The following is a 25366-nucleotide window of genomic DNA, read 5'->3' on the forward strand; positions in this document are numbered from 1 at the left end:
TACTCTGTTATTCACTTGGTTTTAAAAGCAAAAAAAAAAAACAAAACTGCTAGCATTTTACAGAAGGTTGGCTAAAAGCGAATCTACAAATTATAGATGAAATACTTTCTTTCCACGTAAGTGTAAAAGACACAAAACACAACTGTGGTACAGTTACAATAACAATGGTCCAAAATTACACTTCCCTCACTATGCAATATCATTTCTCCTGAAGTTTCAACTTTCAATTTATCTTGCTTGATTTCACAATGTTGAAAATGGAGAATAACTGGTAGAAAATTAACTTCTTTTTTCGTGAACAACAGAGGAAAAATTTCAGGAATAAGTCCTTTTCACAATACAGAGGACATAACTTTGGGGGGGGGGTGAGTAATCTTGTTGATCAGAGGGTTTAATTTATGCTACCAGCTCTGAGAGTCAGAGAATTATACTGTCACATTGTACAACAACAAAAGTAAAATTAAACTTTAGAGATAGCAATAAATATCAGTCAGCTCATTTTTCACTTGGGGGTGTGGACTGTCTTTATGTGATGGTTTATAATCAGATCTGCCACCTCTCTCCTGAGTTTGTTATCTTCTTTCAAAAAATTAGGGAATTGCTGAATTGACTAACACTGGTTTTAGTTGTTTAGAATTAATATCAATCTGATTATAGTGTCCCCTGATAACACACACTCTACAAACCTTACACTCTAACTTGATGACCTCACACCAATTGGTTTTTTCATTCTACAAAAAGTTTCAAGTCTTATAAGTCAGACTTGATGATTCTCAATGGTTCATGAACTAAAGATTCACATATAATTATTTTTGCTTTTGTAATTTACTATAGTTACAGAATTTGTCTTCATAACAGAAAAATTACAATATATTTTGACACACAAAAAAACGAGTTTAGAAAGGTTCTGAGGTTAGAACTCCAATATGTTTACAATGAAGTGAATTTACTTTACCAAAGTAAAGATCTTAAATGAAGACAAGTGTGCTCATTAATTATAGTCAACATTATAACATTTCACTGATTTTATAAGCAAGTAAAATTTATTTTTCAGATTTTAGAATTATATACTTTCTTATCCTTCAGTTTTTAGCTTTAAGCTAATTAATATTACTATTCTTTTACTCTTAGAAATCTTCAGGTTTGGTAATATTAGTGGAACTATTCAGATCAATGACTTTTCCGACTTGTTCTTCTGCTTTCTCAATACTTATCCATTTATGAGCCTCAGTTGTATACTGTCTCACTCACATGGGCCAAGTCTCCGATATCTTAAACCTGAATGTCTCTAAAGTTTTAGACTTAGATTATGGGACAGTTTATTTGTAGACTCTTGAAACATTGTTTTGTGTCCAGATGATTAAAAAAGGAAAACAGCTAATAAAAAACATAACTGTAGGTAACGTTATTCTGTAACCAAATCGACTTTGGACATAGGGCCTCTCTCTCTCTCTCTCTCTCTCTCTCTCTCTCTCTCTCTCTCTCTCTCTCATAGGTTAAATTATAGTTAACCTACAAGTGAAAGTGCATCTATACTGACTTTTTTTGGAGCCGCGTCCTCTCTTCAAATATTATTTGATCGCAATCATATTTTTTAACAATAAGTAAAATAGTATCTTAATTTTAAAGTATTGGAATATTACTCATGAATATTTGTATGTAGATGTGAGTCTGATGCTATCAGATGGTTTGGAACTGTATGCCAGTCTTTCTCCTAACAGGCTGCATCTGAATGGACATCACTATAGTGACTTAGCACTTGCCATTTTTTGATTTCTCCCAGTTTCCAAGAACTCCTCCTTAATGCCTGGTACTGCAAGGGTCTTGTTGATAAAGTGTTTTGAAGTCTGTGAAATTAAAGAACTATTGCCCTGCAGTTTGCATTTATAATGCAGCAGAGAACACCTTGGTTGTACTTTTAGTTATACATTTATATAGATTTTTGCCTCATCATTTGTGTAAAGAAACTCCTTCCTCCCTGAGTCTTTAGTTATTTGTAGAAATGTTCCCTTGGGTTTTATGACTTTCTATCCATCATTCACCCTCTGGGGGTGGGGGTGGGAAGTGAGACAACACTTGTTAATGAAATGGTCAAGGAAACTTGCAATTTTTCTCTTGATAAAAGACAGAAGTATTTGCTAGTAGGTTATTCTATTATTTGAATTATACTCTTCTTTATATTTAAATATATATTAGAATCCCAATATTAAGGAGAAATGTTAGTGTCTCTCGTAATTCTTGTATATTCCTATGTTTGTATAAATCTATATCCCATGTCATAGTCAACTTGGAGAAAATGGCAGAGTGTAGATGTTGCGACATATCTCCTCCCAAATAAGCCCCGGCAAGGAAAACACGACACAATTAATATGAATACATGCTGTGCGCCTAGATTAGGCAGATCTACTGCTACACTACCATCTACCCCATCTATGAGACCCCTTAGACCTTGAGCTTTCTCCAAGCCATGTGCTTCTGCTCTGCTTTTCTTCTTCCTCCTTCTCCTCTCTGTCCTCTCCCTCTTCCAATTTTCTCTTCTTCTCTCTCCACCTTCTGCTCCACCTTCCCCTTTATCTGCCCAATCATCAGCTCTCCTTTATTTTACAAATTAAGGTGGGAAGCAGGTTTACAGGAAATCACCTGAGTGCATTCCTTGTTCATAGTCACTCACAGGAGAACTGAATTAACATCAAATATAATTAGCCCCAGTGCTATCCACAACAGGTAGATAAAACATTCAAAGCTTTAAAATTAGATCTTACCTGTTTTCACCATCCACATATAAACTTATTATTTTGAACAAATTTTATTTCTTAACACTTAAACTATAAATATTATAATCTATTTTATAACTTTGTAAAAGACAAATTATTAAACATGAAAAATATCACATGTTGGTTTCCCTACATAAGTAGTAAACACGTAAAAACACTGCCACCCTGAAAAGAAACCAGAAAAACCTACCAATTATTTTTTATTGACCCCATTGTGCACCTCTGAAACATTTTACTTTTCAAAAATGAGATGGTAATAAGAAAAAATTCACAAATTTGCATGTATACACTTTGGTTAAATTGGAATAAGATATCTAACAGTTAATGTAGCTTACCTAACAAACTCAGAATATTCATTGTGTGTGTATTTATTGAACATAGAATGTTGTGGTGCTTGGATACAAACACAAGCAAAAAAGGAGGCTATGCTTGGATGGGTATTGGAAACTGAATAATTTTTACAACAATAATTTTTGTGGAAAAGCAAAGAGTACATAGTGGGGAGAAGATATTTGGATGCATTTAGGTACAGATATTTCCCATGTAGTTTACACAGAGTTCAAAGCTGACCAGCCAATCATACAGCTTCCTTTCCATTGTCAATTGTAACCTGCTGGTGCCTATTATCATGCTGATCACATTCTATGGTTTATGTCACATCCTTCCTATATTGATTGCACTAAACAGAGATGTAGCAAATGTCTAGACGTCTCTACCCATCCATTCAATTCTCCTTGTAGTTATTTTATACCCCTTTATTTGAAGAAGACATATTTTGGGGAAAGTAACAGGTATTTGCATTATAACATTTTTACAGTAAAATTAAACCCATAGAGATAATAGTAGTATGAAAACTTATTAGCAACTCCCAATAACAGGAAGTGTCAGCAGCTATTCAGTGCAATCACCCCTTTCATTTGTAATATCACTCAACCACAGATCTTTAGAAGTCTCATTCTGAGCAAGTCTTATTCACTTAGCTATCTACTCTTCATAGATACAGTATGTGACAGGAATCATATCAAACATATTCTCCATGAAGAGATACTTGATAAAGCATACTGTCTAGGACTGAGTAAGCAAAATTGTAGAAAAACACTGAAATTCCTAGCTTCATGGTTTAGTGATGATGTGCTAATATTTGAAAAGTGAAGGCTCGGACAATATTTTTTTTCTCAGTTATTAATGATTTCCTTAAGACCTTAATTTTGCTTAAATTAATATACAACTAAGTAGACAAGTTGTCTACTTAAGTAGTTGGCAAATTATATTACTGTGGCTATATGTCTTTATTGCATTAATCACAAAAGAAGATACTCCTTAAAATAAATTTTAATTATATAATTGTGTGTGTGTGTTTGTGTGTGTTTGTGTGTGTGTGTGTGTGTGTAAGCATCTGTGAGTGCAGGTGTGGGCCCAGTAAAGGATGCTGGATCCCCTGGAGTTGGAGTTATAAGTCATTTAAAGCTGATTAATATGAATACTGGTAACCATGCTTTGGTCTTCTGGTGATTATATCCTCTTTGCCACTAAGCCACCCACCCAATTCCACACAATTGTAATTTCAAATTTCCTTTTGCTCCCTGGGGCCCACACAGTTGGAGAAGAGAACTGAGATCTGCATACTTCCTCCTAGCATTCCCTTGTATGTATGTGATTGCATATTTGTTTACTTACAAACGAAACAAAAATGTAATAGTAATGTTTAGAAGAAAAATAAAATGAAATAAAGATTCCAGAACACCAAACTAAAAGTAGACATCCAGATGACATACAATATTATTTTGAAGTATACAACTTACCTCCACGCCCAAAATTTCCAATTTCATTTGGGCCACTATTGCTATTGTTCACTGGCAAACTCGTGGCTGGCCAAGAATCAGCAAGCCATGGGTAATTGGGATCGCCAGCATTTAGAAGACCTGGACGGCTGAAACAGAAATGAAATGAACATTAGCTTGTGGGGTTCAATGAGAGATTTTGACATCATCCTTACAGGCTAAAAAGGGTAAGGAGATATAAGATTTTAATTGACTTCAAATTAAATTGCAAGTGCTCTTAAGAACTAAATAACTTCAGTAGTTCATTAAAGCTATACATAGATCTTCTCTGTCAGTGGGACTAAAGAGGCTTTGCCTGAGATTCTGCCCACATTAAAAGTTAATCAATTGTCCATCCTGGAACTGGTGGGGAATAGGAAGTAGAGTAGAATCATGTGACCACATTTTCTGGTAAGATGACATCTGAGGGACCAGTTCTTCTGAGTAGTACTTCCAAACCTGCCAATTCCCAGAGAACTTAATCTGTTTTTGCTAGACTGTCTCCCTTACTCAGAACCCTCATACTAGATTGGAGGTTGATAGCTTGAGGAAAATTAATGAACATTTCTTATACTTTTCTACCCATAGCACATTTCCATATTTCCCTCACTGAAAAATAAAAAGGCTTGTTAAGGATTTTTTTTAAGGCAGTAAAAGATCCAGTTATGAGACTCAACACGTTAGCATGGTCTATGAAGAAAACTTCTTTCCTATCACATTTAATGAGTACTTTTATTATTTAACGTAGAGCTGGGATTCTGATTCCTTTCCAGAATATTAGCATATTTACAAAGAAACAGATCATCTATAATTGTTGTACTTTTTTTGATAGACCCCTTCTGGTATAATCCCTAAGAGAAACATGTGTTTCTATGGAAACAGCAATAAGAAGATTCAATTGCTTCTTGCTATATCCGCTAGCTCTCATTAGACTTAATCTCTTTTTGCTAAAATATTGATTAAATGGGAGATTGGAAGTTATTACCAGAGCCTAATTACAATCTCCATATTGGCAAAGGGAAAATAGATGAGGATATATGTGTTTGTTATCAGCTTTTATCAATTTCAATTGAGTATCCCAAGTTGTGGAATCCAGTTCTATCAATCTACAGCCTATTCATCATCCATGAATCATTTACTTTGTGATCGATTATGTGTAATTGTTCACTCACAGCAATTTAGTGAGAGCCAATAAGGAGTCTTAAACAACAGCAACTTCATTTGCTAATGTCTAATTAATGCAATAAACATCCTGCTAACAAATGAACACATTCCTTGTGATATTTACTACTAATTTCTTCAGGGGCATCTGGGAGATATGAAACATCTGGACTTGATTCCTCTAAAGTGTACAACAGATAGACCATTAAACCTTGTGGTAAGCCATTTAATTCCTCCTAGAATTCTCAGACTTATAAGTGATCGTTTATTACAATAATAGCTTCTCACTACAGAATTTCCCCAGTACTGATTAAAAATAATAATAAAAAGAAACTCCTTAGCATACCTCCCATTGCTCATTAGTCCTCCATCTCCTCTTTGAAATGTTACTATAATAAAAGAAAGACATACACACATAGTTAGTATTAATCACCACGAATAACAGCTACCTATTGGGCCTCAGTTTAGAGATGAAGACTGGGAATTACAACACAGTATAGTTAATGGAATTATATAGGTAACAACAAGCCATGGCTTGGCTCAGGAAAAAGTCATCACTTGCTCCTAATTTAATAGACTTTTTCAAGTTGCTTTAATCAAAATAAACAGCCAGAGTGGCAATTTGTATTTAGATGTGAAAACTGTAAGAAGTGGTATATATGCAGTCTTACTAGAAGGGTATTATAGCATTACTGTGGAATTATTAAATGTAATAATTTATTGATAACAAGAAGGTATCTTATTTGAAGGAACAATACAAAAATACACCTTGAAGAGAACTAGCATTGTTCTACTTGGTAATATAGTTCTAATAAAAATACAGAAACTATTGATTACACACATTTCCCATCACAGATAATTTTAGGCATACCTACAAGCATTATGTATTGAATGGTTCTAATTACAGCAGACATAAAGTGCTATTAATATAGAAGAGTATTCTCATGACAATGTAATTTGTGAACAGTTGATACTGAACGAGTTCCAGTTATGTGTTAATATCTCAAGGTTTTTTTTTTCATGCTAAGTAGATTATTAAGAATAAAAGCACCAAGGAGCATCTAGTAGAATCATTGTCACTATTGTCATGATTCTTTTTCCTTCCAATTAATGGTTACCACTTCACAAGCCAGGACATGAAAGCAACCCAAAGCACTGACCAAAGGATTCGAATATCAGTTCAGCCCCATCATCCCATTTACAAAATCTTTTAGATAAGATGTATTTGAGCTTCACTGTGATTGGTACTTAAGGGATATTATATTCCCTTAAGCAGCTAAAAGCATCTCCGGCTTAGTGTACTCAATAGCATCCACTCTTCCTGTAACAAGAGCGAATAGGCAAGCGCAGTGGAGTTACCTGTACCCGGAGTTTCACGTTTATTCGTATCAAATTTTGTCACTTAATTATCAAACTAGATTTTTTATGTAAAACATATTTGCTATTTGAAAGTCTCTAGAAGGAAAAGTTGTTAGGATCTTGCAATTTGGACCCAAGTCTTTACAGAGCAGCTAAAGTGATCACTGAATGATGGGAGAAAAATGAACACAGCCTGGTCTTCAGAAGATTCCAATTACGTGGTCTATGATTTGTTTGGTGACAAATGTGAAAATAATTTATTGTTCAGAGAAAGTGCTCATTTTAAATAAGATATGTTTTCACAATGTACAGAGAATTTTTAATTTGAAAGTTTTCTATGACTCATCATTTTCTCAAGCTTCAGATAACAAGAAGAGCACTCCTGAATTTTTGCAATATTATACCGCAATACTTTTCTAGATAGTCATCAAGAAGGTAATATTATCTGTTATAATGCCATCTTTGGGAAATAAAACGTTAATTCCAAGGGTCTATCGTACTTAAAGACTGACATGTGGCTCCAAAAATGTCTTGTAGGGCCCCCACATATACTGCCATTTAAGCTTTTAGGAAGGCTCTCAAATGTGCTACGAGACAATCGACACGGAACCTTTACATCTGTCTATAACTACTTACAGACAGTTCTTCTAAGAAAATGATAGTGATTATCACTCCACTTAGGGGCTTAGGATTTGATACCAGCAGTGAAGCTCTACCATATTGTGCTCATTTGATAACTAAATATTAATGTATTAAGCAATGATAGTGCACATACTATACAAACACCTAAATAGCACACACAAGCCTTTGTGAACACACACATGCACTGACACAAACCACGACTCAGTACAGCTGACAACCAGCCCCTCGTCTCATGCATCTTACTGGCGATGTGGTTTACAACAGAATATTAAGGGTTAAAATGGAGTTAAGAAGATGCTATATCATGGCTAGTAGGCCAGGAGGCAGTGTCTGGTAGGCTACACTTCTGAAAACGATAAGTGCTGCTTAAAGGATGCACCAGAAGATACATAGCTTTGCTTAATAAAGAGACTCTTTCTTCCCATCCAAACTTTGTGATAATGAGAGAAACAAATATACAACAAAAAGGGATAAATAGACTAAAGACACTAAAATTAGCCAATTCCAAATTTTCCATAACGTACAAATAATTATGATTTAATACCCAAAACCTAAACAGAAATACAGCATTCTTTAGAGCTAATATTCAGTTATTGAATGCTATGATATGCTTTATATTTACTACTTGGGAACTAAATATAAGTATGAAGGATTTGGTTTTAAACTGATTCATACTCTATGTTCAAACAAATTCATTTCCTCTTTATATCTCAATCATCATTCAAAATCTTATTAAAATGGCTCTAGACATAGCAGGTTGCCAAAGATTCAATGAAGAAATTCATCTCTATTTTTGTATAAAAATTACATAAAAATTTGTAGGACATTTTGTAATTATTCATGTAACTTAAAATGATGTTCACACACAATTTGGTAGACATGAGACTTTTATCTTGTATCTTTCTGTCAAACACACACACACACACACACACACACCTGTTATCACACTAGCATTAACTACTTGGTTTTTTGTTTTGTTTTGTTTTGTTTTGTTTTGTTTTGTTTTGTTTTGTTTTTAAGGGAGTGGGTATCCTTATGTAGCCCTGGTTAGCTTCCTCGTTGTATAGAACAATCTGTACAACAGTCTGGTCCCTGCTCCAACATCAGCCTGGCTCTTCCTCCAGAGTGATGATATTAGGTATTTATTCTTAGCCAGATTTTTTTTTTTAAATGAGGGTGGAAAGTGGACAATTTCTTTCTTTCTGACCAGGTGCTCCAATTTGAAAATAGAACACATCTAACAACAGAATAAAAGCAAATGACAAATTATGAACAAATTAGAATTTTTACAGTGGAAATTGTATATGATCTTTCAGCAGCATTTTTTAGAAGTCATGCAGAGAGAATAAAAGAAAAATAACGTCACAGCCAATAGAGCGCTGCTTTGAGGCAGTTCTCATTTCAAAGAAATATTTGCCGTTTTGTGGAAAGAGCCTGGGATCAGCAAGGAGGATGCCTGGCAAACTCCGAGCCACTGTTTCTTTAAGCATGGAGCAGTCACTTTGTGTTTATCAGAGATAAATTTGAAAGGACCTTGACTGAGAATCAGGAGTTTCTGCTAGCATTTCAACATAGGAACTTCTAGGAAGCAACTGGGAGAGACTGAAGACATGAAGATCTAAAATATTTTAGAATTGCAATAAATATTCCAACTTATTTTTTTTAACTTAAAAGTCAGGAGGAAAAGAGATTTCCCAAGTTTGTGTCATATGTAGAGCAATTCTATGCTTCTAATGTCACAAGGCAGAATTAATCCTCCTGCCATGCCTGCTAGAACTGAAGGAATGAGGGAGGAAATGTAACTATGAAGAAAATTGACATTTTGAAGCAAAGAAGCTTCTAGAAAGCCTATCTCTACTGGGTCACATTTTCCTCCTCCAAATTGAAACTTTAATGCTGTAGCCAAGCCTTCTTCCCTTTCATGATAGTATTAATATATTAATCCTTTTTAATAAGCATTAACCAAGCCTAGTAATCAGACTATAAAAACTCCATCAAGTCATTGAGCTGCATTTGCATAGGTCTGTCTGTCAAATAATTTCTATTTACCAACAGTTCTAAAATCCATGCATGGAGTATTTACTGTGTTACAATGTCCTCAATCATGTTAAATTGTTGGTGTGTATGAAGCTTTCATAAATATTGATCTTATAGATAATATTCACATAATATAACATATCTCTGTAAAAGTGAACAGAGGCTATCTTTCATTAAAATTTGATTACTCTGATAATTATAAATTTAAAGAAAAGTTGGGGCTGGACAGATTGCTCGGTGGTTAAGAGCACAGGCTGGTCTTCCAGAGATAAGCAGAGTAATATGTGTACATATAATACAATGTATTTAAATTTACTTTTCAAAATTTAAGTGTTCACTATTTTGGCTATGAAAACTAGTATAATTGTGGCCATATGTCCACTTTGTATTAAAAGCTCATTTAATACTTTCTTTATAAATCTCTCTTCAAATCTCTTTTACTTTCTAGCATCTGAAGTTGTGAATTCTTCCCTTAACCAGATTCCTCTGACACAGGAACCAGGGGATTGATTGCTTTCCTCTATGAAAATGGACATAAATGTGACTACTTGCTCTATAGTCATGAAAAGCTACTGCACATATAACATGAGACACAATGACCTATTGAACAACAATTTTCATGTGTAGACTTATATTACATATAAACCCATGAGCAAAATGGTGCTGTGCATTTCTATCTGAGAATTTAAGTATGAGAAGACAATAATTGGAAAGAAAAAAAAAACAAAAAACAAAAAATGATGTTCAGTCTTGCCCTGAAAATTCCCCTACTTCTGACTGTGCACAGCAGCAACATGCTTAGACCAGATTCTCCTCGAAGATGATTTTAATGCATTAGATTGATTTATTATTGATATTTGCTTATGAGATAAAGGTTTAATCCACTAGCCCATTCTAGTAAATAAGATAAATTCACTGGTACCCAAAGAAAGTTATCAACACTAACAGAATTTTGCATTTGTTTGGGGTTTTTTTCCTCCTTTCAAATTTCATCAGTGCTACTTTTATAACAATAACAACAGCAACAATAATAAAAATAATAAAGCAAGTTTTTGAGAAGATATAATGAGATACAGTGAGGGTTTTGCCTATATATTGTGCATGGAAGGCATCCTGCCAGACTTTGTGTCTCACACTGAAAGCTATTTCTGTGCCTCCAGTAATTATTTCTTACTCTTTAGAAGCTATGGCTCCAGTCGAATATATAGCAGAGGATGGCGTTGTCAGGCATCAACGGGAGGAGAGGTCCTTGGTCCTGTGAAGGCTCTATGTCCCAGTGTAGGGGAATGTGAGGGCGAGGAGGCAGGAGTGGGTGGTGAGTGTTTGAACACCCTCTTAGAAGTAGGGGGAGAGGGAATAGGATAGGGGGTTTCTAGAAGGTGGGACCTGGGAAAGGGGATAACATTTGAAATGTAAATAAAGAAAATATCCATAAAATAGAATAGACTTGGGACAAAGGTGTAGGGAAAAGTGATGCCTTAAACAGTCTACAGTCCTGTTTCTTCTTCATTTAGCTTCATTCAAAGTCTATGATGCCTAAGAAAGAGACTATATCAAACTATTGACTATATTTTTATTCAAGTTAAAAAAAACATAATTATGTTATATAATGATCTAAATCAGGCTTTGGATTGACCTCATTTGTTGAAACTTATGACTCCCCTCATAAGCAAATTATTAGAGAATTCACAGACCTAAAGCTGAGAGATTTCAGCAGCAGCACCATGTATTGATGATACAGTTGAAACTTCAGCAATATCACCCTGATATTGAAATTACATTGCTCTAGTTTTATCTGACCGTTTATTCATAATGGTAAAATAATGAATTTACAAGAGAATTTCTGATGAAAAGAAGTATAAAAAAGACTAATACCACATATTTACTCTAGAGTTATTATGAGACTTGTTCAAAAAATTAATTCATCACTATTCTGTGCTTTTAGTATGGATCATCCACTCATTCATGGAAACTATAGCTAAAAACTGTTGAGAGTGTGTGCATAACTCTCCATTCCTATTTAAAATCCCAAATTGTCTAGCGTCTGTAAAGACAAAAATTTAAAAATCCAAAAACTTAGAAGATCTGATACTAGAAAAGAAAATATGGAGACACTATCCCAAGCCAGATGGAAAATGCGAGTTTCCAGGGATTTGGTAAATTTTCATTTGCTTCCCATCTATGAGAGAGCAGCAATTGTTAGAAGGCAAATGACAAGGATAAAGGACATCTATCCTCAGAGTCAGTCATCTATCAATTAAGTATTAAAGTTTTTGAAAGGCTTCTCTCAGCTTGGCCTTCTTCCAAATATCTGAAGGGCAAAGCACATTCTGAGTTAGCATCCCTTCTGCAAGCTCCCGGACATCAATCACAATGAGTCATGACAGTACAAAATGGACAACTCTTGTCAAGCTCAAAGACCAACAGATATTTTCAAGTTAAGTGCATAGGTTTTGCCAAGGACTGCTGTGAGAGACAGGAAGAGATGTCTGTCTGATGTAATTGTCCTGAAAGTGGAAACCGCGTGCCGTGAGAGCTATTGTACTAATTGGGAGTGAGCAACTGAAGAAGGATGGAGGTTTCAAAGGCACCGTTCCGCAAGTGAATATATTAGGACTTTTCATTACGGTGACTTCCACGCTCTATCGGCAACTGTTATCACTAAGTCAATTGAAGGAAGAAGCCTCAAACTGTCCTTGAGTGAAAAAAATCAGGACTACCTTATGTTTTGTGTGATTGATAAGAACATATCACAGAAAGACACATAGCTTAGTGTCTGATGAAACAGACAGGGTGATAGACAATATCTGAAGGCATGAAGGCAGAGGGTTGGGCTCTTTAAAAAGGCATTGAAATGCTATTGAAGATTAAGCCTTTGCCCCCACTACTTGTTACTGGCTGCCCCTTTCAGAGAAAGATCTCTAATTGGTGCAGTGATTGAACACTTAGGCGACAAAGAGTAAGGAAGCAAGCGGCTTTGACAACTGTGAAGTGATAATGGAAAATTTCTTGCCAATGGATATGATATGCTTTTTCAAGGCCTGATGAGTGACTAATACAGAGCATTTTCATATGCTGTAGACATATAAGAACCATATTGTACTTAAGTCACTACATTTCATGTTGTAACATATCAAGCAAGACAACCCAATGAGTGTTTTTCCCCCCATATTTTCCTGTTAAGACATTGCATTCAATTGCCCATTTCTAGCATAAATGTTTTAATAACTGATTTTGACAGAGAATTTACCAGGTGTTAGGATAGTCAACCTAACGTCTCAAAAATATTTCAGGTTCACAGGATAAAATTAAAACTTCTTGCGAGAAATTCTACAGATTATGTGTAACTGGGAGTTACTATCCTCTTACTGATGCTATGGGAAGTTATTGAAACTGTGGCCATCTAAATTGTAATAGCTCACCCTTTCAACCACTGACAGTATTTTTCGTGTTTCTATCTCCCCCACTTTTAGACTCTCTCTCTCTCTCTTTCTGTACCAGCACCCAACCCATCTATCTTTCTCTCATTTGCAGATATTTCAATGTGCAACATCCAACATCTTTGAAGCTTTGTGGCATTGTATAAGAAGGAGAGTATTTTTGGAGATGCCTCAGATCATCTAGGGTCTCTCTCCTTTCATTTCTCCTGCAGCCATTTCTGCTTCCTTTCCTGCTTCTTTTGCTTCCTTCTGTTTGAAAATCCTGCTTGCCCACACTGAATTAGACACCAATTTAAGGGAGCAGTGAATCACTTCATTCACGCCTCATCAGTTTTATTAATTCTGGTGAGATTTTTTGTTGTTGTTGTTGCTTGTTTGTCTTATTTCCATCTGGGACATTTCCCAGTGTAATCTGCATTGTGACACACTGAAAGCTGATTTTCAAGTGTCCCCTTCTCTGAGAATTTTAATCACTCTCTTGTCTAAATTCATGTCTCAGAAGATGTCTTTATAGCATGCAAGATCTCTGTGTGTGGTTTTGAAGAACTAGAAAACAGTTGAGCATTTTATCCATGTCTACTCTAGTTATGGTTCGTTGGAGATACAAGCAGAAAGATTGCCTGTGGACATAAAACGGTATGGTCAAGAGCAATGCACTGAGGCATGCTGCCTATAATTGCATTTTACAGATCGGGTTTTTTTTTAATAACAAGCCCAAATCATCCATTTGTTATTCCATTCCATTTCTTCCTCTCATCACATCACATTACATTCCAAAAGATAAGAGGGTTTTATGGCTGAAAATAGTCTCTTACCAGCATAATTGCTGAGTCCCTTTCTCTTCTTTCTTCTCCAGTACAACCAGATGCTAAAACCCATCAGAATTACCCAGCAGGCACCACCAATGCCAGCTATAAATGCCGGTTGCTTCACGACATCCGTGATTTGCTCAGTGATGCTGTTATTGTTTTCAGTAATGACAACTTCGTTACGTCCCCCTACGGAAGGAACAATGGTGTCGGTAAACATTAAGGCAAATAATAGCAGGAATACAAACACGTTATACCAAAGGCACAGACGTGTCCTTTTAAAGCTTAGCTGGTATCTGTTTTATGTGGAGGTTGTCAGAATTACAGAGAAAACACTTTTATGTTTAAAAAGAACTACTGAATCACGTGAATGCCATTAGAAGGTTACTTTTTTTTTCTTTTAATTTGTCAAGGAGAGGTTCTAAGCCACTTATGGATTTATAATGGTATATGATACAGACAATCATTTCAACCCCTACTAGGAACTGAAGGGACAGATAGTTTTCTTAAATTAGGTAAAGTGTTTTATTTTGTATTTATTCACTTTACTTAATGATGACTGTCCCCCTCCTGGTTACCCCTTCCACAATATGTCTGTCCATCCCCACACGTCTCCTCTGAGAGGGTGGAGAGCCACCTGATTATCCCAAGACCCTGGCACATCAAGTTCAAGTGATTCCTTATCAAATTTCCCATAACACCAATATTTATGCCCTGCCTTTCTGTTATGCTTTGCCTATTTTCAAGTGGGATAATTCACAAGATAAAATAATTTCATATGACCATCAATAGTCTAACAAAGATGTTATATACAAATACACTTTAATTTGGGATAAGGTATGAAATCCCCTGGGTAGAACAATAGAAATTATGAAAACATCAATGCTTGAAGCTCAGTATGTGTAATTGAAACATTAAGAAATGTTAAAACTTAATGCGCTCCCTAAGAGCAGTTAAAGGTTGTCTGAATTTTAACACAGAATCAAGGCATGATATTTTTCAAAACTTTAGACTTCTGAAAATCAATTAAACAAAACACAATCCATACTTTAAAGGTTGCGGACTTGAAGAAGCACATAGACAATGAAAAACAAAATTTAAGGCATATTTTAAAGGTCAAAAACTTAGAAAATGAGATTCAAGTAAATATAATGTCAATATCATTTCTAGTCAGTATTTAATGAAGGGTATTTGAAAGTTAAACTGTAATCAAAACGCAAAAGAGTCAGACCAGCAGATAACAGCATGGTAGTGCTTCTCACTGTTTTAGCGATTGCAGTTTGGTTATATGTAAGAAACACTTTGGTCTTTGACCCCCTAAATAGGTATATTTTCTCAGCCACTTAATAGATGAGAAATTCAAAGCTTGTGTCAAGAACTTAATCTGTTTGCCCTGATTTAGATGTTTGGCAATGTTATTTATACCTATCTATATCTATATCTAATCTATATTTATATCTACATCTATATTGAATTCAGTGTGGGGGTAGTATTTCTTTCCCTTTCTTTCTTTCTTTCTTTCTTTCTTTCTTTCTTTCTTTCTTTCTTTCTTTCTTTCTTTCTTTCTTTCTTTCTTCCTCTCTCCCTCCCTCCCCCTCTCTCTTCCTTTCTCTTTCTTTCTTTCTTTCTTTCTTTCTTTCTTTCTTTCTTTCTTTCTTTCTTTCTTTCTCTCTTCTTTCTTTCATTTTGAGAACATTCTCTATTATTACTGTAAAATGCATTTGTTTTTAAACCTGTGTTTAAATATGTTATCTGGTGACTTTTTACTCTATTAGCAGTTACTTACAAAGCCAAAAAAAAGAGAGAGAGAGAGAAAAGAAAGAAAGAAAGAAAGAAAGAAAGAAAGAAAGAAAGAGAAAAAAGAAAAAAAGAAAAAAAATCAAGCAATCATCAACAAACCCTAAAACCCTGATAGAGAACTCTGCAAAGAGGACTAGAAGACTTGCATCATTTTAAGGGGAGTCATTAAAATGTCTCATTCAGCTTTGTGCCATATTTTTGTAAGCCACAGTGTATTATGACTTCTTATGCTGATGGTTGTTAAAGCAGTGTTCTTAGTTGTCCTAAGTAGAGCTGAGATAAGGCTGGTGGGACCCACCATGCTCTATTGTTCTCGCAGACAAAAAAAAACTTAATGAAATGTAGTATCTTCCTCCAATTGGAGAGTAATGAAGAACAAAGTAATTTGTTGGAATGAGACTTAATTAGACACATCAGTGACAATCATACCTATTCCAGTAACAGTATGTAGTTCTACTAATCACCAGCTCTCCAGAATGAGGATCAAAGGTGAATATTTTTTAAAAAAGTTTTATTATTAGTGACAATTATTGGAATTTATATATTTGTTATTTGAACTACTATTTAGTATGGGTGAATTTCTTTCACCTTTTGTCTGTTAGTTTAATTTCACTCTTTCACATGAAATCTGCTTTCACATAGAAGATAGTTAAAAAAAACAAAAACAAATAATAAGAAAAATTTGAATCTGTGTAAGGTTATACATCCTATTTTACAGTATTTAAGTATCCGTTCCTTCACAACACTGAGGTGGAATAATTGAAATTTTGCAGTCTGGCATATCAGCAGTCTAAAATGATGAAGCCTAAACTGCATCATATGCCAGTGCATGGCTTAATTGGTAAAGGGAGAAGAAGGTAAGTTTGGGTCGCTTTACATGCTTCTTCCAGTATGTACTGTACAATGGGGGAAGCGTAAACTGAAACAGAAAAGGAGATTAGCCATCATTAAGTCACTGTTCGGCTGAGAGGTAGCAGTTGTGTAAAGAGCGTTATCAGACAAGATGTGAAGCTTGATATGGAAGGATAATTAAAGAAACAATTAGGAAGTGTCTCAGGACAGCAGTAGATATTAAAAAGAAGCGAATCTCTGGAGGACACAGCCTTTTCTGGGTCGAACTGGACTTACACATGTGCATGTCCTCATTTCCAGTACTACACTACTGTGTTCCATGATTGCCTCTTGAGCATAGCTTATTCTAATTACCTGAACAGGATACAGGGAAGTCGTTGGTTTTATTGTTTTATTTCTAGAAAAATGTGAACACTTGTTTTCTACACTAAGGTAGAATAAAGGGTGTTTAATCCAGTTAGAGACTCAATCTTCTAGAAATAATGCAACTCAATAGAACTTTGCAATTTATTTCACATAATCTAAATTAAATCTATAATTTTGCTAGGATACAATTGTTCTGAGAAGGACCTAGCACTTGTTTTATATACTGTTTTCTTGGTTCCAACAGAAACAGGTCTGCAAAATATTGTTAGTAGACAACCACAAGGAAAAGAGAAAAAATTTTCCATTGCATTGAGAAATATCTTATTTACTAAGCACAATAGACAAATAGGCATAAAACAGAAGTACAGTTATTTTGGCAATCTTACTTATTTCTGAGTAAGAAAAAAACATATTCAGTAAATACACCTTATGTTTGTTTCCCTTCTAGGGGGTGTCAAGGAGAATTATTCTTTTCTTCTTGTAAATCAAAGTATTATTATCCCTCAGCAATGATGCAACCTAGGATTGGAACCTACAGTGGAAGGAGATATACTCATGTACATTTTTGTTTTGTTTCATCATGGTTGTAGACAGAGTCTCTGTCTGTAGCTCTACTGGCCTTGGGCTCAGTGTGTAGCCCATGCTAGTCTGAACCTAATGAATATATTCTTCAGCCTTCGTAGTGATGAAATTATAGGCTACAAGTATGTGGCGCCACACCTGGACCTTCATAATCTTCAAAATTCTACAGACTTTAAATAAAGTATGTACTTGTGCATGCACATGTATGGGAGATACGTATATTTAAATCCTTTTGAGTATACCTGTACTTCTTCCTAACTCCAATTTATTTCAGAAAATCTCAGAAGGGCAAGTTTGTAGGTTTCCCTCAGGTTAAGGAATTAATTCCGTCTGAACAACTAATTAAGGTTGGAAAGGCAATTTAGAGAAAAGGTGATACTGTAACTTTTCTCTAAATGCCATCCATTTAGCAAACAAAGAAAAAGTTGAGAAGTCTAAAACATTTAACATTATGTCTCTATGCGGGAGATGAAATAATCACTCAGATATTGGTGGTATCCTGCCTGAATATCATTTTTATAAAATCAGAAAATAAATGAATGCTTTATGAAGTCTTAATGAATGTATACTCTGGTTTTCTTATGTATTGTCTATATGATGTCAATAAGAGTGAAGGGAATTGAAAGAGTTTAAAGACTAGAGCTGTGGCAGAGAAATCTTCACTGATGAGCTTTTAGTTCCTTTAATGACATCTCCAAGCATTGTAAGCAAGCCAGTGTCCACACTGATAAACCCTTACGTCATTTATGTGACATGTCAGAATTCACAGCTCCAAAATGCTGAATGATAGAGAACTTAAAGGAAGCCTACATGTAGCAGAGAACCATTTGAGGACAATGCACACTAATCTTCAAGCAATCCCATGTTGATATCCTTTGATGAGTACAGAACTCTGCACCGGGGAAGACTACAAAGATCTGGTGCAAAGCAAAGGACAAAAGATAAGGGAGGCTGTCTAGATAATATCCAGGTCAGAATGGTAAATTCTTGATATCTGAATTCTATTCCGTTAGGAGACCACACAGACATACTAATATTTTTTCTTGAAATTCTCAAATGGCCCCACCTTAAATTGAACATCAATCTGAGGTTTTGGTCCAAGAAAAAGGACAAAACCTAAAAACTCCTATACACATACCATGAAATGGAATGAGACCTGGCAAATACAAGATAAAAATCTAGTAAGAAGATTGCTTTATAGGTCAAACAGCAACAGTCTTTCCTTGATCACCGACCTTTGTAATATATCGTCAGCAAAGTCCAACATCTAATAAAACATAACCAGACACACAAAGATAGACAAGCAGATAAAAAATAGTCAAAACAATATGAGTTAAAGGAAAAAAGAGAAGTAGTCATTCCACATTATAGGTTTTGGAAATGATTTTATTACATTTATATGTTTGTATGTTTTACCTAGAGTGGGGTTTAGGCACACTCATGTCATGCACATGTGTGGAAGTTAGAGAATAGACTGCAGGAGTTGGTTCTCTCTACTCTGTGAGTTTAAGAAATTAAGCTCAGGTTTTCAGGTTTGGCCAAACACGTTTATCTGCTGAGCCATCCCACCTTCCTGAAACTTCGGTTTTAATGCAATGGGTTGTAAATTCTTATTTAAAAGAATATATAATCTCTACAGAGACTCAGAACAACATAAAAGGCTAAGAAATAATGCAACTATTTAAAGAGATGACCCAATATTAGCATTTCAGACAGAGCCCATTTCAGCGCAAGAAATGTCACAGTGAATTAAAGAGAAAGATGTGATGAAGGTCCTGAAATAAGCCCATTAGAATGTAAGTCCTGGCACATAATCACTCTGGAGCAAATAAACCAGAAGATACAGAATAAGGGCTGGAAGGACGACTCCTTACAGACAGAAGGCTGGAGAAATGGCTCCAAATTTTCCATATTTGAGAAATGATTTCTCAGTTATAGACCTTGGTCACAAGCTAGGAGACTGGGTTCAGATCCTATATAAATGTTGGGCAAACATGAAAACTCATTGTAATTCTAGCACCATGGAGGCACAACTAGGGCATCCCCAGAGATATTCTTTTTATATAAGAAAACTCTGGATATGACTGAGAGATCATGCTTCAAAGAGTAAGACAGAAGAATGAGAATAGCTGACATTAATCTTAGGTTCCCACATATATGCACACCTGTACCTACACATGTAAACATGCATACATGTACATGTAAGGATAAAAGGGATGATAAATTAAAAGTAAGGCATTCTAGACTTAAAAGGAGATATACAAATCCATAATTATGATATATTTCTAGATTCATCGGTAAATATTTTTGCTTTACATTTGAAGAAGACAATTTTGCATACATACATATATATGTACATATATATTTTTAATGTGTATAAATCATAATTCACTAATATCATACTAAAATAACCAAAATTCTGCTAGGTATGGCTACTATCACTCTTACTAAATATTAAGGAAGAGACAACATCAGCCCTATCAAATATCCTGAAGAACATAGGAGAGAGAAAGACTTCCCACCTACTCTATAAAGACATTCACTCTCATTCCAAAACTTGATTGAGACATATAAAGATAAATAAAAACCAAGAATGAAAAGAACCACCAATCATTATCCTTTATGAACACAAATTCACAATTCTTTACCACACAATACTAAACTAGATCCAGCAGCAGACACAAAGAGTATAATAATGACCAACTATAATTCATTCTCGGGAATACCAAGGTGATTTCCCTCTTCAAATGATTTAGTGAAATTTAACATATCAACAACAGACGTCGAGAAAGAAATTTTAAAATTAAACTCACATATAACAACAATGAGAAAAATTAGACTTCAAATAATTGGACCCAGTGTAAAACACATATCAAACAGTCAGGAAATACATCAGCAAAGTACATAAAAGATCACACACTGAAAACTACGAAGCACTGCTGCCCAGTGTAAATACGACTTCCATAATGAAAGCATATGTTATGTTCCCGGGAAGCACTCACTGCTACTGTTACTTGGTTTGTCAAATAGATTCAGTGCGTTTTCATTGGCAATTCCTTGATGTCTTGGTTAGAAACTGACAATCTAATTAGAAAAGTATGTAGAAAGTGAAAAGGTCTATCCTGGCCACAGGAAAAAAATTATAGAAGAGAATGATGGCATTTTTACATTACCCAATTTTTAAGACTATTTACTGTAGCAATGGAAACAGTATGGCTTGCTATATAAGCAAATATAAATGATATAGACCCTGAAAGGGATTCAAATACACTTAATTTATTAAGAGATTGGTCAAGAGGTTCTGTCCATTCTATTTAATAAATTTATAGAATATGTAAGTCTTTCAATATCATGCAATTACCTGAAGATTAATTATCATCCTAGGCATGAAAGCTAAACTTATAAAGCTCCTAGAAAAAAAATTAAAGGGTCCTGTGGAGTGATAAAACACAGTTTCTCTGACAACATATATAAAAGAAAAAAAAACCTGCTAAATTGTACTTCATTATAATTTAACACTTATCAAAAGACACTATTAGAGAACTCATGGACTAGAAAAAATTCTGTGTGTGTGTGTGTGTGTGTGTGTGTGTGTGTGTGTGTGTGTGTGTGTGTGTGTGTGCGCGCGCGCGCGCCTGCCTATGTGTATGTTTGAGATGACTAAGAACTTCATCCAATATTCAAAAGAAGAAGAAATTAGCATAGGTAAGGTTGTTACACACCATTAGAATGCAAACAATTTGAAGCTAAATCCATAAAGATGCACACTTTACATTCACTGGAATGCCTCCTGTTATAGAATGACAATATCAAATGTTGGTGATGGTGCAGAAAAACTAAAGTTCTTTTTCTGGCTTCTGAGAATTTCAAATTTTAGAACTTGGAAATTGTTTTAGACATGTCAAGTAACATAAAAAATATATAACCATATTATCTGTAAGTTCTACCTCTAAGGATTTCCTCAAGGAAATGAATACATGTGTTCTTGCAAAGCCTCACACAAGTGTACATTTTCTAAATAGAAAATTAGATAAACCAAATAGAACATATTCATAGACTCAACATCATTCAGTAAACATGCATTGAAACTGTTTGAAAAATACATGAAAGACTCCCCCAAAGCATTGTTTGCGTCAAAGGGCAGGCACACATTGCCACGGTCTAGATAAATTCACTCATATTCTTATCAAGAACAAATAAACATTGCCAAGAGTGAAGGGGGAACACTTTCATTCAAGAATTTGAATAGATGGAGCGTGAAGTTTTCTTCTCATATGTATATTTGAATTACAAAGTCCTTTTTGGGACCTTCTCATTTTGACATACACTGGCCCAGAGGAAGCATACAGCTTTGAGTCAAAATATACTCTCTAATGATTCCCTTGTTGTTCTGTCTTTTCATTGAACCACAATTACTTGTGGATCAATTGAAAATAAGTAAGTTGTTAGTCAACCTTTAAAAATAAAATTCTATGGTGGTAGCTGTAAGATTATAGGACACATATGCAAACAACTGTATGAATCATATTATGAACTCATGCCAATTAACCTACAGGCCTGTATGGTGTACTATAGCTGACAAACAATTCTCACAAATATTTGACCATGATCAAGATGAATACTCAAAACCACAATCTGCCGTAATGCCCAAGGAAAGAGGCTAAGTTCAGCCTCCGTGGACTGATACTCACCAATTATTATCGGCTGTGGTTCACTTTTTACTCCAACCCCTGCACTTGTGCTAGCTGCCACTTCTACCCGGTACTGAATTCCAGGGAACAAGCCACCTATTACTACAGAGCGAATGGCTGCATCCACCGTTTTATTGATATGGAATCGCGTTTCGTTTCCCAGACACCAGATCTGTAGAAATGGGGAAGTAAAAAAAGAGGCAGTATGAAATTTCCTTTTGGAGAATTTGGCTACTATCATCAAATGCATATTTGCTCAGAGTGATCAATGTACTATATAGTCTTATAAAGGTGTTCTGTCATTGACATTTATAGCCATCCTATGAATATTTAGGTTTTTTTGGGGGGATAACAATTTGACAAGCTGAAACTGTCACAGACTTATATATTTCACAACTCTCGTGCGAGTTTCCACTGAGCAAATCAGAAGGTTCAGTGACTCCCTTTGACACATCAGGATAGCGATGGGTGACTTCAAATTTGACATTTGTATAGATAAAATCTCTTACTTTGATCTGCTGAATGTATCAAAATTTCTTTTACACATAACCCAATATAAATTTGGTGATTGTGTGCTATGATGTTAATGAAAAGTAGATACACTTTGCTATCCCACTGTAACACTTTCAAATTCATTTTGTTATGTTACTATAAGGACATATATCCTTGTGAAGCATGTTTGCTTAAAATGGGATGGAGAAGACGAAGGAACAATATCTAATTAGAACATCTACTTGCTTCAGTACGGTACTGTAAGTTGACAAAGTTCTATTTTTTTTTTAAAAAAAAAAAACTTAGCCTTTAGGAATAAAATTCAATATGCACCATTTTGGATAAAATTATTCAGCCTATTTTTCGACATCAGCAATGAATTTCTGAAGTGAGGTGGGATCTGTGGTTAATGGTATCAGCTCTACCTAGATTGTTATTTTCCAAATTCTAGAAAAAAAATATATATATATAGTATTGAATATTTTTCAAGGTTTCATGTATAATCACATCACAATTTACCAAGCTTGTATTATAAAAAGTTTGACACACTTTGCATCTTAAACATCAATGGTAATAATGAAACAACAGGGATCTTTTCTTTTACATTAACCATTCCATAAGTTCAAAATTGAGACAATTATTTTTTTGCTGTTCTATTAAAAACTTGTTTCAATGGGCCATACTTTTTCCTGAGGGAGAACACAATGCAAATTGGCCCAGAAGTCCTCTTCACTTCCACCCCATTTTACTTTCCTGACATTCAATTCATTTGTCCTTGATAATACAGGCAAACTTGGGGTTAGTGAGATTTTACTTCTACTTCTAACCAGTCCTTCCATTGTTCCCAATTCTATCATACTGAAACCTACTCTGCTCTCACTTCCCCAAATGAACTATATGTCTCTGACCTCAATGTTGGTTTCTCATTCCCTATGCCTTCTTGCCCTTGCTTGTAATACAACCAAAGGTGACATTTCACTTTTGAGCCCTTAGGGACAGGTTGTGTACCAATGGCCCTAAGATCACTCTTTTCCACATATACTTTTAATTGGATATTTTCTTTATTTACATTTCAAATGTTATCTTCTTTCCCAGTTTCCCCTCCAGAAAACCCTATCCCATTCCTCCTTGCTTCTATGAGAGTGCTCACCCACCCACCCACCCACTCCCACATCCCTGCCCTGGCATTCCTTTACACTGGGGCATTGACCCTGGACCAAGGGTCTCTCCTCCCATCAATGCCCAACAAGGCCATCCTCTGCTAGATGTGTGGCCGGAGTTGAGAAAGCTCCCGGTGGGCTTCCTTTTGTTAGTACAGCTTTACCTTATATTCCTGAATAATTCCATTCTGGTGGTCGGCTGGTGGAGGATCCCAGGAAACACTGATGCTTGTGCTGTTGTGACTTCCAACTGTCAGCACAGTGACAGACTGGGGAGGGGCACTTGGGGCTGCAGAGGAAATAGATTGATAAACACTAATTTATGGTATGCACATGCTTACTGACCATGAAAATAAAGACAAGACTTTTAAGGTTCTGCCTTCCAGTTGTCCAGCATCTGCACATAGTATTTAACAAGTGACAATCTGTTGAAAAACAGGCTTTAAGCTCAGTGCATATTTTAAAGTGGAAGCAGCGAGTGGGAGTATTATATACTCAATTACAAACTAAACATATTGCATTCTTAAGATGTTTTCCTGTGTTAGACAGTGTGTTGCTAGTTTTAAATCTTTCTAATGACTTTAAGAACTGGAAAAAAACTCTCCTCTCAGATTTGAATAAGGAGGCCATACTTACTAGGATTAAACAAGAAGTCAGAATTTAAGCCCAGAGTGTTGGAATCTAGAAGTTATGAGTTTTTCCATTAATACTTTCTAATGACTGAATTTCTAGAAGAATATATAAAAACACTTGAATCAAAAATATTCTTAATTGATTTATCCAAAAATGCAAACAAGAACTCTTTCTAGAGGCTGGCTTTTTTGTATTGTTTCAGATATTTTCTTTACTAAGTAAAAACAGAAATGGAATCATAAATCTCACCAATAAATAAAACAATGCTTTTCTTTCCACACTGGGAAAAATAATTGACTATTAAGAACCGGCTTATAATTTAAGATATAAAACATATTTCATGTGGCTGGGTAAGGGACTTTGCTAATAAAATGGAGACAGGCTCCTGTTGGGTCAGATGTGAAATGGGGAATTTTGTGATTTCCAGCAGTCATTCTTTGTCTTTATAGTTTCTCCTATAACTAATTACAACCATGCTGAGAAGCAAAGAGTGAGAAGCAGGTTCTGAATTTAGATTGCAGGCTGCCCCTTCCAGGGATTCCCAGAGCTAGGAAACACTAATTGTGCAGAACTCAGCCATCCTCAGTGAACCTCTTAATGTAACTCAATAGTAGAAAGAAAAATTTGGAATGTTGAGATACCACTAAAACTCCATCTAGAGAGTTAAAGCAAAGAATTGTGGACCACTAAATGCTTTCTTTAAAAAAACAAACAAACAAACTGTCAATGCCTTCATAACTTCACTATT

General features: G+C 35.2%; 1 protein-coding gene across 25 annotated transcripts in view; it reads right to left on the bottom strand.

Moving 5' to 3' along the window:
- Robo2 (roundabout guidance receptor 2) overlaps positions 1-25366 on the bottom strand; it is a 1555468-nt gene that overhangs the window by 42179 nt on the left and 1487923 nt on the right. For all 25 annotated transcript variants that reach the window (XM_006523038.4, XM_030249139.1, XM_030249140.1 and 22 more), the window contains 5 exons: positions 24150-24274; positions 22334-22505; positions 14049-14231; positions 6102-6144; positions 4577-4704 (listed from right to left, as the gene is read on the bottom strand). In XM_006523038.4, the coding sequence (XP_006523101.1) occupies positions 4577-4704; positions 6102-6144; positions 14049-14231; positions 22334-22505; positions 24150-24274 (651 nt within the window). The remainder of the gene's footprint in view (positions 1-4576; positions 4705-6101; positions 6145-14048; positions 14232-22333; positions 22506-24149; positions 24275-25366) is intronic.

Source organism: Mus musculus, chromosome 16, assembly GCF_000001635.26.
Source record: "Mus musculus strain C57BL/6J chromosome 16, GRCm38.p6 C57BL/6J".
Taxonomy (NCBI): domain Eukaryota; kingdom Metazoa; phylum Chordata; class Mammalia; order Rodentia; family Muridae; genus Mus; species Mus musculus.